The sequence below is a fragment of the Neovison vison genome, chromosome 4, assembly GCF_020171115.1.
Source record: "Neovison vison isolate M4711 chromosome 4, ASM_NN_V1, whole genome shotgun sequence".
In the NCBI taxonomy this organism is placed as follows: Eukaryota; Metazoa; Chordata; class Mammalia; order Carnivora; family Mustelidae; genus Neogale; species Neogale vison.
In genome coordinates, this window is record NC_058094.1 from 34322048 (window position 1) to 34336043 (window position 13996).

At 42.5% G+C, this 13996-nt stretch overlaps 1 protein-coding gene across 1 annotated transcript; it reads right to left on the bottom strand.

The window, feature by feature from the left end:
- Nucleotides 1-299: 299 nt before the first annotated feature.
- Nucleotides 300-11537, bottom strand: CTHRC1 (collagen triple helix repeat containing 1). The gene is made up of 4 exons (XM_044247095.1): nt 11303-11537; nt 6536-6757; nt 4624-4840; nt 300-838 (listed from the first exon to the last, which is right to left on the bottom strand). The coding sequence occupies exons 1-4, from the start codon at nt 11453-11455 to the stop codon at nt 696-698; spliced, it is 735 nt and encodes a 244-aa protein (XP_044103030.1). The 5' UTR covers nt 11456-11537; the 3' UTR covers nt 300-695.
- Nucleotides 11538-13996: the final 2459 nt, after the last annotated feature.

Genomic DNA, 13996 nt, shown 5'->3' on the forward strand with positions numbered 1-13996 from the left:
TTATTTTTGTATATATCTTATCCTCCCTACCAAATCCTAAACAATTTAAGGACAGAATTCCTCTTTTTATTCTTTGTTAAAAATAACACCTTTTTATTCTTTGTTAAAGATAAAATTCCTAAAGTGCTAATGTATTTCTTGACATGTAAATATCCCTTTTTTCTTGATATTCTTCAAAATATGGAACAGTACTATACATGCACTAAAATTTTACATATGATCATTAAATGACCCCAACTTTTCAGAAAGAAAGTAATAAGAATGTTAATTTTAGTGGCAATTAGGTTAACATATTGAAGTTGTTTGAAATAAGTTTTATTTCACAGATATAAAATAGTTCTCAACATTTACAACTTGTACAAAGACTGATATGGTAGCCTTCCTGTTTCAAAAAACGCTATCCTAAGAGAACAGGAAAAGTTAAAGACCACAATGACATTCCAAATTACAGGTTCAGGGAATGGGGACTATGAAGAAGGTATTCTAATCAACTACAAAATCCTGAAACCATTTCTGATGGAAGGAAAATGAATAATACTGGATTTTCCAAACAGTGTGAGATTACACTTTGGTCTGAGACACATTTATCTTCGTTTCTTCTTCAGACGTATACAAAAAATGATATAAAAATGCCACTAAAATAAACCCTTTAAAGTTTTAATTAAAAAAGAGGTAGGGAATGAAAATTAGAGGATTTATTTGGGCAGTTCTTCAATAATGATGCGAGATACTGAATTCCATCCGGTGGAGGCGTCCCCTTTCGGGTAATCTGAACAGGTCCCGACCCAGATGGCAACATCCACTAGTCCAGCTCCGATTCCTTCACAGAGCCCTTCCACTGCAGAACAGAGAGGAAAGTTACACCCTTCTTTAGAACAAAAAGCAAAAATCTTCATCTAAATGTTATTACCCTAGCAAGGTAGCTAACAAATCTATTGAACGCACAGTGAATTAAAAATTCTAACACTTAATAAGGACTTCATGAAGATAAGTTCTCTCCTTCTTACCACATAAGTATTTTTTTTTAAAAATGTATACCTATCCATCCGATGATATAAGCTGAACAGGCAGTTTTCTCACAGGTTTTAGCCATAAAACCAGAATCTATTTAGTTACCGGAAGTTACTGTTCAGGTGACTAGAAACAAAAAATAAAGGCAGTTTCTTTAACTGCCTTAAACGGAAGAAGCCCACACTTTTGAAAGCCATGACTTTTGGGGGCCCCTGGATGGCTCAGTGAGTTAAGCCTCTGCCTTTGGCTTGGGTCATGATCCCAGGGATCTGGGATCAAGCCCCGCATTGGGCTCTCTGCTCAGCAGGGAGCCTGCTTCCCCCTCTCTCTCTGCCTGCCTCTCTGGCTGCTTATGATCTCTCTCTGTCGAATAAATAAATAAAATATTTTTTTAAATAAATAAAATCTTAAAAAAAAAAACACCATGAAATTTTATTTGATATGCAGGTCTTTTTGATATGTAAGCCTTTTCCAATACTTACCTATACACTTGTAAATACAAAATATAAAATACAAAATACAAAAGAAGGACTTTTGTAACATTAAAAGAAATTCTAGCATAATCATTATACCAGCCCTTCAATCTAGAAATCCCATTTTACGTGGAATTTCCTCACAGTGAACAAACCAAACACCCTGCTTTTCCCCAGTGTTCTTATGCTTTATTAATATACAACTTTTCTCAGGGTCTCTGGTCCACATTCTAATGTACAACTTGCATTCCATCTTACTGCGGTCCTTCTATATTTTTTTAAAAAAAAATCCCTCAATGGTCATTTTAAGAAACAAAAAGATATGTGTCTGTGTAAGGAGGAAAAGGAACCCAAGGTTGCCAGATTGTTTCAGAAAATGAGTTCTGACGTAGAAGTAGTGAGGGATGTCATCATGTAACGGTCAGGTTTCCCATTTGGTAGGTTACTACGTTCCAACTGAGCCTCAGGGATGTAGGTCTGAAGCGATCTTCCTCCTGGAGCTCACACGCCAATGAATCTAAGGTAAGTCCCTCAGAATCCAGGGATTTGACTGTAGTTCGGGGCCCTTTCAAAGCTGGGAGAACAAAGCAGTATGATCATAGTCCCGCTTAATCTAGGGCCACACTGGGTGAAAATGTCCAGAAATACTCATGTTCTCCCAAGTTCAGCACACCCATGGCCTAGAAACTTGTTCACCACACGTACAGGACGTAAGACAAATTTGAGTCTACCCCTAGTCTCACATGAGGAGGGTCAATTGGTCACTTCAAGGTTTTGAACCTGTGAAATAATGTTTTTTGAATGAATAAGCATATTTACTGGGATAAGGTAGTATTGCAACTTAATAAGCACCCGAAATATGTTGGATTAGGGGGTTCTAGACCTGTTCCCTTTCTAGCCCCAGGTAACAAGGTGACATTTAAAACTCCCATGGGCATATCCAAGGCTTTAAGTCATCCTTGATGTACTAAGTGTAGTGTATCTCCTTTCTCTCAGGAAAGAGTATCTGTGCACAAGAAAAAGTGATTTCATTATGGAGGTAACCTTCTACCATCTTTTTTTTTTTTTTAAAGATTTTATTTATTTGAGAGAGAGAAACCACAAGTAGGCAGAGAGGCAGGCAGAGAGAGAGAGGGGAGGAAGCAGGCTCCCCGCGGAGCAGAGAGCCCGATGTGGGGCTCGATCCCAGGACCCCGGGATCATGACCCGAGCGGAAGGCAGAGGCTTCAACCCACTGAGCCACCCAGGCGCCCCACCTTCTACCATCTTAATACAAAAACTGTTATAAATACCAAATTACTTCTGACATTCCCCCTAAGTGATCACATCAAATAATATCCACACCGTGGTTAGGAGCTGCTATGTTAAATAAAATATATGCATGTATAGGTCACAGTTCCTGAGCCTAAAGGCTTAAATTATAGCAAGATATTAACACAAACACCTTGAAGGTAATACAATAGAAAGTTAGTTGCTTATCTCAACTACACATATCCCGTACCTACTATGTAGTATATAATGTTTAGTTATATACATATACTATGTCTGTATATATCATATATATACTATGTATATATACTAAACATATATCACTTCCTAATCAAATTCTGATTTTCTATCTAGGTTTTTCTTATTGCAGGGACTGCTTCTCAGATGGAAAACATATCCTTTCCAGCACAAGTATCTAAGGATTTGGTGATGAAACTTTTTAACTCGATCACAGAGAGGGCTGGGGAGATAAGAGGGCAGGCAAGGAGCTGGTTTCTGCTTGCTGGGACACTGATTATACTGTCCTGCCTAACACACTTTATTTCCCTGGACCTTTTCTATGTGCCAAGAGAGGGGGGTTCAAATATCTTCTTTATATCTCAAGGATAGTGTGGGGATTTGAGGAAGAATACAGAAGGGATGGCCATGATTTCTTAGGAATAAATGTGCTATGTTAATTTTTGGGTTTAGTATCTGACTTGGGTCCCCAAAGCATGCTGAAATAGAACTGCTTCTGATTAATAGGGAGGGACCTCTTCTCTTCCCTCTGTCATTGCTACGTACAAGGTTAGTGAGACATCCCTGGAAGACATGAGGGGAATGAAGCCAGTGATATATACATCTTGTGATTCTCCCAGCGTGGACCATCATGGTGTGCTATCCCATTGCAACTCAAGAAACCAAAATGGCTGGCAGCCAAATACAGTGGTGTGTGTCTGAGTGATGACATTAACAGAAACCCCCTCCCCCCTCTATTTCTTGGTATCTTCCAAACTTTCTTTAACGAACCTTAAAATCAAATAGAACTAATAATGTTTTTTTTCTTATAGCTTAATGACCACTGGTTTAAATGATTGTCCTTTCTCTTACATTAGGCAGAAACAAAGAATGCACTATAGAAATGTTCTCTTTTACAAATTCAACAGACAATATCTATCCTTTTAAAGGACGAGGCAGAGAAATGATCACCTTACCAAGTGGACCTCAAGCCGGGTTGAGCATTAGAAATTCCAGTACCATGGCTGCATCTAGCCCCATGAAGTCAGATTCCTTAGAAGGGCGGGACCCAGGTGTGGGGATTTAAGTGCCCTCGTTGAACCTCTTATGTAGCCAGGGTTGGAAACCACTGCTCTGTGGCATTATGGGCTGTTCTACCATTTCATCTAATTCAGTGATTTTCAACTTTGGGGGTCTTTTAATAAAATACAGTCTTAGACCCAGAGATTCTGACACAGTTGGTCAGAGACAGGACGTAGGCATCTGCGTATTTTTTTTAAAGATCTATTTCAGGGAATTCTGAAATGCAACCGGGATGAAGAGTTAGGTGCTGAAAACTTGCTATCGGGGGGCACCTGGGTGGCTCAGTCGTTAAGTGTCTGCCTTCGGCTCAGGTCATGATCCCAGGGTCCTGGGATCAAGCCCGACATCGGGTTCTCTGCTCCGAGGAGAGCCTGCTTCCTCCTCTCTCTCTGCCTGCCTCTCTGCCTACTTGTGATCTCTCTCTGTCAAATAAATAAATAAAATGTTAAAAAAAAAAACTTGCTATCGGTCTCTTTATCACAGGCTGGTGAGCTAACATGAGAGCGGGTTCCAAATCAGTCTTCCGTCTCTAAAGACGTCAGGCACACCCTGCAGTCGCTATTCTACGTACCAGAAGAAGTACGATGAATATTAATTGTGGAATTGAGTTCAGGGCTTCCTTGGTCCAAATAAATGATGGCTTCGATGGGAAGAGGTCCAGAACATTCAGCTCCATTGAACGTGAAATACCAACGCTGACAGCACGCACTTCTGCATTTTAACCGAAGGGAGCCACTGAACAAAACTCTAAGAGCGCTGTTTGAGCGCATTTTTGTAAATGTACACTCCTATCATAAACACAGAAATAGGGTGTAATTAGCGCTTTCAATTTCCATTTACAAGATGCTTTCAAGTTGTAGTGTGACTGTTACTCCACTTTTCCTTTTCCTTGAACTACATTTTAAAAAGCTTAACTTTTACAGAAGGAGAGAGAGAAGAGACTCCGATGTTAGGAACTCTAAGAAAATCAAATTATGGCATTCTTAGAATTCTTCACGCCACTGAAGATACCTTTTAGTTTTACTCAAAACAGCTGGTCTTCAGTATTTTAAGCCAAACTGGTCTACATATCTACTTTTCTTTTTCCACTCCAAAACTATTTCCTGGGTCCTACGTGCTGGACTTTACAGTTACCACAGTAAATGAATCAGAATCTGCCTTCAGGGTCCTTACATTCTAGACTATATATTTATTCTTGACCGGTCTCTTTTCAACCAATAGCAAAAAAGTATCAGGGATAAAGCATAGGTGGATGTTTTAGTCTTTACCTATAATGACATAATTAGAAGACCCTGGGTTTTTTTTTTTTCTCTAATGGCTCTTTGCAAAATTAATCTCTCTACCGGCTCAAGGTCTACTACTATCTTTTACCTTCGGAAAGCACCGAAACTCATTCTGATCGCTTCTAAAAGAAACTTAAAAACATATTAATAATTCAGAGTCATTTTAGAGAGAACTCAGCAACTTCTGAAGAACTATAATTAAGTAACCAGTCTGTCAATGTCAGGTGTTTAAAGAAGCAGGTAACATTTTGACACATTTTAACAAAATGCTTGTGAAGAAGTCACATAGGAAAACAAAGCCTGCAGTAATACTAGTACACAAAAAAATCAAATCAGGGCAGTCTCACACAATTTCATAGATTATCAAGCAGACTGTAAAGAGCATGAGGAGCATCTCAGAGTTTTGTGAAAGTAAAATCTCTTCTACTTGCATTTGCCTGGTGGTAGGAGTGGTTAATACCAAGGAATAATGTAATGCTGAATAATAATAATAATAATATATACACGGAACCATCTACAACGTCCAACAAAAGAAGAAAGAGGCTTAGGAATAGCCCCAGCTTCTTCAGTTCTGTGTCATCCCAGTCACCTTGCCAGTTGCTTTCAAAGCAAACACTAATTAAAGTGACTGAATCATTAATCAAAATGTTGCAGAAAAATTTTAAATGCTCACTGTAGGACATGTCTGGACCATTCCACTTTTCTTAAGCTTAGCAATTTTAAGCCACATGGGCTACCCAGAATGACAAATACCAACAGACTTTCCACTTGGAGGTAATTCCTATCCCATGGTTAGTTTCTTGGAAATTTCTTCCCACCCTTATGCCTGGGACCACAGCAGAATTTCTTACACTAATTCAAAGTTAAGTTCACCTTTAAACAAGACTGGAAAGTTGCTTACTGCCCCATACAGATACTTATGCTCTCCTTTTTTGTTTGCATTTTTAAAAAAGGAGTAAGTTCTTTTAGATATTATTAGGGTTAAAATAACATGGTGATTTATCTTAGAAATACCTTTATAAAATGAACTCTGAAATGTTACCTTTTTTATTCATTAATTCTAACTTAGCTACAGGGTCCCTACTCCTTAATTTTGTAAAAAGTCTTTCAGCAAAAATAAAATAAAATCTTCAATTCATACTCAACTGAGAAAACTCAAAGGCTTTTCTTCAACTTTAAAATAATTCAGACTTTACTTACCGCAATTTTCCCAAGATCTATGCCATAATTGAGTGAACTCCATGAACACTGTTTGTAGTTCGGTGTCCAGGACTCCTCAAAGCTTTCCCTCAAGCATTCGCCTTTTTCTCCTTTGAATCCATCCCGACCTGGGATCCCAGGGGTACCAGGAATGCCATTGGCCCCAGGGTTTCCATCTCGCCCAGGCACCCCTGCTGGTCCTTGTAAGCACATTCCATTATACTACAACAGACAAAGGAAAAGGGGAAAACCCCTCACCGCTCAAGATTCAAAGACTTGATGATTAGAACTGCATTTTTTTAAAGATTTGTTTTATTTATTTTAGGGGGAGAGAGAGACAGCAGGGGGAAGGGCAGAGAGAGAGGGAGACCAGCAGACTCCCTGCTGATCATGGAGCCTAACACATGACTCCGCTCAGGCTCAACTGGGGACTACACTGGGGGTTCAATGGGGAGGGGGGGCTCAATCCCAGAACCCTGAGATCATGACAGGAGCTGAAACTAAGAGTTGGTCGCTTAAACAAGTGAGCCACCCCGGGACCCCTAGACTTGCATTTATTTGGAGCCCTTGGAGTCAAGAAGCCCTTCATACCACTTGCTCATGTTCTAGATGAGTTTTTTTTTTTTTTTAAGATTTTATTTATTTATTTGACAGAGAGAGATCACAAGTAGGCAGAGAGGCAGGCAGAGAGAGGAAGGGAAGCAGGATGCAGGACTCGATCCCAGGACCCCGAGATCATGACCTGAGCCGAAGGCAGCGGCTTAACCCACTGAGCCACCCAGGCGACCCATCTAGATGAGTTTTTATCGAGAATTGATTTTAAAGTTATTTCTAAAATACTGAGATTTCTTTCCATTGCACAGACTGCTCACACACACACACACACACACACAGAAATCAAAGAAGACAAAATGTTTTCATTTGCCTGCTTTTTTCCTACTGCTTATTAAAAGCATACATAATTTTTTTTAAATTGCTGTATACCAGGGTGAACATAATTAGATATACAGCTTTTTTCTTCTAACCTTGTATGTTGTAAAGGACTGTAGAGTATCATAATGATAATTTTAAACATTTTATGCAAACATCACACTATTTGGAGATGCTTAGGTTATTTCTATTTTTTCTATCATTAATATTATTGTAATGAAAATCTTCACCCATATAGCGATGTCTTTTGAATTATTTCCTTAAGACATAGTCCTAGGGATATATTTATCAAAAAAATTTTAGCTACGAATTCTCTTACACCAGCAATGTCTTTGAATTGAATTGGATTGCACATCTCTTGCTTCTTTCTATTTTTATGTGAAGGAAGTGTCATTAGACTAAAACTTCTGGCCTCCAACCTCGCTTCTCCTCAGGAGCTAACGGCCTGGTCACAGGTGACCACTGGCTTTCAACAGGGGGCAATAATCTGTCAAACCTCTTAAGTGCCCGGATTCTCTCTGGTCTTGGTGGGCAGGCAGCAGGAGTATCAAGCAGAAATTAAGAGCATAGATTCCCTGTATTTTAATTTGTTTATTAGCTATGTGAGATAAGGCAACTTGCTCAACATTTCAGAGCCTGTTCCCTTACCTGTAAAAGAGGGAAAATGATGAAGATTCTTACGTGGTAGGGTTCATGCAAGATTTAAGTGAGATCTTACATGAAACTGTGCTTAGAGCAGCGCAGGGCACACAGTGAACACTGCGCATGTCGGCCATGATGATTCTTACTATTCTCCCAAGACCATGTGAGGCTGTGACCCTGGGCAAGTGTGTCTACTCCCTTGGGTGGAGCTTACCAGCATCTAGACCCAGGAAAAGACAGCATTAGGAAACCTGTGGGCCAGCACACCCACACAGAAGCCACACACACCAATACAGTGGAGTAACTAGTAAAGGTAACATTTTATCTCTAATTCCCTTGTCTATTCTGGAATGGGTCCAACCCCAAATGCAATCGACTTAAGTTTTTACTTTAACATTCCCCTATTGGTGTAACTTGTACTATCATTCTGTATAATGATACTGTCCAATGAGAACCAAAAAAAAAAAAAAAAAAAATCCAAGATTCCTTATATATGAAAATTACTTCTGGACTTAGACATGGTCATATTATAAAATCCAGTGATGCTGGTGCCTGGGAAGGATGCCCATATATATAAGGTTTCCCAATCAATTTCTTGTTACATCACCAATTTCATTTGTGTTTTGATAAATGATTTTTGTCATGACTTTGGCCACTACCATTTTCCTGGTGTAAAAAAGGCACTATTTATTTATTTATTGCCAAAGAAATAGTAAGAAAAGTATTTAACAAAATTGCAAATGTATTTAACAAAATTTGAAGACAAATTAAAGTAGAAAATATGCTAAAGCAGTTTGGTTTATTCTAGTTTACTTTTCATTTTAGTAATCTCACTCGCTTTTTCTAGCAGATACATGTTTAGACATAGCTTTCAAGTGGGAAGGGAGAAACAACAAAACGTCTGATTTTTTTTTTCATTATTATTCCCCCTGAGACAAGATGATACACAAAGTTTTATTTTTCTGTATATCACTAGTTCTCAATCACGGACGATTTTGTCCCCCAGGGTGTACTTAGCAAATATCTGGTAGCATTTTTGGTTGTCACAACTTGGGAGGGGAGGGTATTACTGGCATCTAATGTGGATAGGGACCACAGGTGCTGCTAAACCTCATACAATGTGCAGGACAGTCTCCACAACAAAGAATTATCTAGCCCCAAATGTCAGTAGTGCCAAGGTTGAGAATGTTTATTCAGGTTTTTATCTAAAAATTGCATTTCAATGACCACATAATTTTACTGAATTTGGTTCCACGCATATTACATCTGTCTTCTTTCACTTTAAAAATGCTAACCTTGGGGCGCCTGGGTGGCTCAGTGGGTTAAGCCTCTGCCTTTGGCTTAGGTCATGATCTCCGGGTCCTGGGATCGGGTCCTGTGATTGAGCCCCGCATCAGGCTCTCTGCTCAGCAGGAAGCCTGCTTCTCCCTCTCTCTCTGCCTATGTGTGATCTCACTCTCTCTGTCAAATAAATTAATAAAATATTTAAAAAATTAAAATTAAAATGCTAACTTAGCACAGGCTTAGTACTAGGTGGGGTGTTCTACGAATGTCTGTAGACTGAACCCCTGTTTCTTCCACTGGCCACCAGGGGGCAGAGCGTGCTGGAAGCTTGAAAGGAACGCTTTGAAAGCTCCTGTACAAAGAAGTTGCTTTATATCATCTGTTGAAACCTTCTCAACGACCACATGAACATTTTTTTTTCCTCTCCAGCAAAACCAAATCCAGTCTACAGGATGCACCTGAGCTTGGCTGTACAATAAGCTTTTCCAAGCTGGGCGAGAGTTGTGGGAAACCACAGGTACTGCAAATCCGTGGAGGAAAAGAAAAAATTGCTAGCTTTATGGAGAAAAGGGGTATTTTGTGTATCATAATTATGAATCCATAAAATGCAAACTGCACATGAACCCCAGCCATTTGGTACAGTTTTAGACAATTTGGACACTTAAAATAGAACTGTAGCCCTGAACACATTGTCTGCTTTGTGGGGCAAAATTACATAGCACATCACCAAAATGTGCAGTGTGCAATGGCAGGAATTTTTTTCCAGAGCTTTTGAATCTGGCATAGAACTAGCTGCCAGGGAGTTTGGTTTATTAGCTCAGTTTCTAATGGAGCTTAACAAACTCGAAACTTTTTTTTTTTTTTTAATCAAAACAATGTCCCTGTCCCCTTAGGTCCTGCAATGCTTGTAAGTGATATTTGTCTGCAATGCTTGTAAGTGATATTTGTCTGCAACCAAGGAATATGGTAGTTGTGAAAGGACAGCTCTTGACACAGAACAGAGGACTGCTCTGCCCTCCACTGGGTTTGTTGATTTTGGAGGGAAGGAGCTTTAAGCAAACAGACCTTCCCATAGATTAACCCTCAGAAAGCACTTGGGGTATTCATCTGCTCTTCGGAGAACTGCCTTATCTCTTAGCTCCACTGTGATCCTCCTGCTGGGTGGCCACAGGCTGAGGACCCAGGGACTCTGGAAGGATGGACTGTCCATCTGTCTATAAACAGAACAGTGAAATGGGTCCTGGGAGGGTTAGTGCAGGGTCTTTTCATTTTCCCCTTCTGGCCTTAATCCCTGTGAACCATTCCTGTCCTGGGCTGTGGTCGTCCAACAAAGTAAATTGCAGTCCACACTCCCTAGGAAGATGACCCAACATGACTCAGAGGGTTCAAGTTACAAAGAGTTGGACAGATGCTCTGTGAGGGTTGTTATTCTCTCCTGCAGGCAGACGTGGCCACCAGCCCCAACAGAGGACACATCTCAGGGCTCTGGCCCAGGCCCACCCAGGGGATCAGCTCCAGGGTCTCCTAGACAGCTCCCAGGCCCACCTTCTAACCTACTGGAGCTCCTTATTCTTCTCTCATTGCCGCCCTAACCCACTCAGTCTTCCCAGGGTGTTGGGGGCGGGGCGGGGAGGGGGGACGACGGCTCTCAGAGGCCAGAAATTATTGGGCCACTCCCTGTATTCTGGGGCGTCCCACCCGACCCACGTCGCATCTCCGCTCCACCATTTGGTTCTCCACGTCCCCACCACTCGCCTCGCCCCGGTCCTGCCTTACACGTGGACTCAGACAAAGCGGGACAGCCAGGCGCACGCACGACCACGGGCGCAGCCGTACAGACCACCCCTCACCCCCAGCCCGACCGCGTCCTCCCCGCGTGGCCCGCGGCTCTGTCCCCGCCGCCGGACTCACCAGGTCCACCACCTCCCTCTGCCGCAGCAGCGCCTTTTGCTTCCCTTTCGGGAGCTCGGAGGCGCTCGACGGCTCCCGCAGCTGCAGCAGCAAAAGCAACAGGAGCCCGAGGAACCGCTGCGCGGAGGCGGCGGCGGGGCCGTGGGGGCGCATGGCGCGCGGCGGCCCCGGGGCGCGCGGAGCAGGAGCAGGAGCAGGAGGAGGCGCGGAGCCCGGACGTGACCAGAGTCTGGCCCCGCCGCGCTCCGAGGCCGCCGTGGGCTGCATCAATGCCCCTTTCACCCGCTAGCCTCCCTCCCTCTCTCCCTCCCTCTCTCCCTCCCGCCCCTCTGGACGCCAGAGTTTCCATCCAGTAATAGGCGGGAACCCCCACCCCGAGCCCGACACTGGGCGGGCGGACAGCCGGGCCCGCCCCCTCCGGCGCCGCCGCCGGGACCCTTGCGGAGAAGCCGCGTGCGGAGGCAGGGGGAGGGGCGGGGTGGCGGCGGGGGGAGGCCGCAGGTGGAGGCTTCGCGGCGGGAGTGGAGCTAGCACCGCCTAAATGAACACCGAGAGGCACGTGCCTTTGCTGGCGTCCAGGAACCGCCTCCAGGCAAGCTATTTTTCCGAGATGGCATTTGGGGGCGCAGCAGGGTTAAGGGAGGAACCATAGGTATCATAGGATTCTCCTAGGGGCCCGTGACCCAAATGATAAGAACCGATGTTCCATAAACCAAAGAGCAGACTCGCAGATACACAGAACAAACTGGTGGTTGCCGAAGGGGAGGTAGGGGGAGATGGGTGAAATAGGTAAAGGGGATTAGGAGATGCAAACTTCGGGTTATGAAATAAATCAAGGAGGTGGAAAGTACAGCATAGGAAATGTAGTGGATACTATTGTAATAACTTTGTATGGTGACGGATAGTGATTACACTTCCTGTGAGCACTGAGTAACATACAGAGTTGTCGAAGCCATAACTAATGTAACATTGTATGTTAATTATACTTAAATAAATATTTTTGTTGAATACATTAAAAATTTTTGTAGGGAAGGAAAAAAATGAAACAAGATGGGATTGGGAGGGGAGAGAAATCATAAGAGACTCTTAATCTCACAAAACAAACTGAGGGTTGCAGGGGAAGGGAGAGGGTGGTGGGGTTATGGACTTTGGGGAAGGTATGGTGAGTGCTGTGAAGTGTGTAAACCTGGCGATTCACAGACCTGTACCCCTGGGGTAATAATACAATCTATGTTAATAAAAAATAAAAAATTTTAAAAAATACATTCAAATTTTTTAAAGAACTGATGTTTCCTAAGCACTAACACTCACTAAGCACCGGGAACCACATAAAGTCTTTTTCTTTTTTCTTTTTTTTTGACAGACAGAGATTACAAGTAGGCAGAGAGAGGAGGAGAAGCAGGTTCCCTGCTGAGCAGAGAGTCGGGTGCGGGGGCTCCATCCCAGGACCCTGAGATCATGACCTGAGCTGAAGGCAGAGGCTTTAACCCACTGATTGACCCAGGTGTCCCCCACACAAAGTCTTTTATACATCCTCTCTGTCTTCTGGGCAATCCTATGGGGGTTAATACCTCCTCTATTTGCCCTGTTCACAGATGAGGAAACTGAGGTTCAGAGAGGTTAAGCAACACCAAGGTTCTCTTTAGAGACCCATCCAGTTTCCTGGAAGTTATAGTAGACCCAACTGATGGATATTAGAGAAGAGGAACAGTCTGGCAGGGGAGCATGCCAGAGCATTTGGAGGAATGCTCCCTCCCCAGTCACTACCTAACTATAAGTAAATTTCATCCCTATTTGTCAGAAGCAGCAAAAATCCAATGGGTTCTAAAGCCAGGATGGGTCACCTAATTTGCAGGGCTCCGTGCAAAATGAAAATGCAGGGCCCTTTGTTAAAAAAAAAAATTAAGAATTTCAGGATAGTATTAACAGAACTATACACCAAGCATGAAATTCTTTTAAGCATAGCTACACAGGTCACTCATCCATGAAGCAGCCCTGTGTAAAGCAGAACAAGGTCCCAGCCCGTGCCTTTATGTGCCAAAGCACTGCGGTGGCAGCAATCTACAGGCTGGAGAGGAGGGGAGGACAACCCCCAGAGAGTATCCAAGCACAACTCCTGACGCTGTTACCACCCAGGGACTTTGAATGGTCCTTCTCCGTGTAAATTTGGGGTCCAGATTAGAGTTTCAGCAAACAGCTAATCCTATATGAACATCCATGCTTTTTTTTTTCCCCATTTCTTTAGCCATAAAACAACAACAACAACAAAAAAAAACTTTTTAAGCTGAAGTATATTTGACACACAATGTTGCGTTAATTTCAGGTGTACAAGAGAATGATTGAAGAACTCTACTTGTTATGCTGTGCAGCTACCATCTGACTCCCTAGCATCAATACATTTTAAAACTACACATTCACAGGGCGCCTGGGTGGCTCAGTGGGTTAAGCCTCTGCCTTCGGCTCAGGTCATGATCCCAGGGTCCTGGGATTGAGTCCCGCATTGGGCTCTCTGCTCAGCGGGGAGCCTGCTCCTCCTCTCTCTCTGCCTGCCTCTCTGCCTACTTGTGATAGCTTTCTGTCAAATAAATAAATAAAATCTTAAAAAAAAAACCCACATTCACATAACTAATCAAATTACACTGTAAGATATATTAACCAGATATCATTATCTATATTTCAAAGGTAATCTGTAAT

What these genes read in the sequence shown, in the direction of transcription:
- CTHRC1 (XM_044247095.1), bottom strand. Translation starts at nt 11,455, where the DNA reads ATGCGCCCCCACGGCCCCGCCGCCGCCTCCGCGCAGCGGTTCCTCGGG. An exon ending in AGAGGGAGGTGGTGGACCTG is followed by an intron (nt 6,758 to 11,302) that starts GTGAGTCCGGCG and finishes TGTCTGTTGTAG; the next exon opens with TATAATGGAATGTGCTTACA. An exon ending in TAGATCTTGGGAAAATTGCG is followed by an intron (nt 4,841 to 6,535) that starts GTAAGTAAAGTC and finishes TGTTTATGATAG; the next exon opens with GAGTGTACATTTACAAAAAT.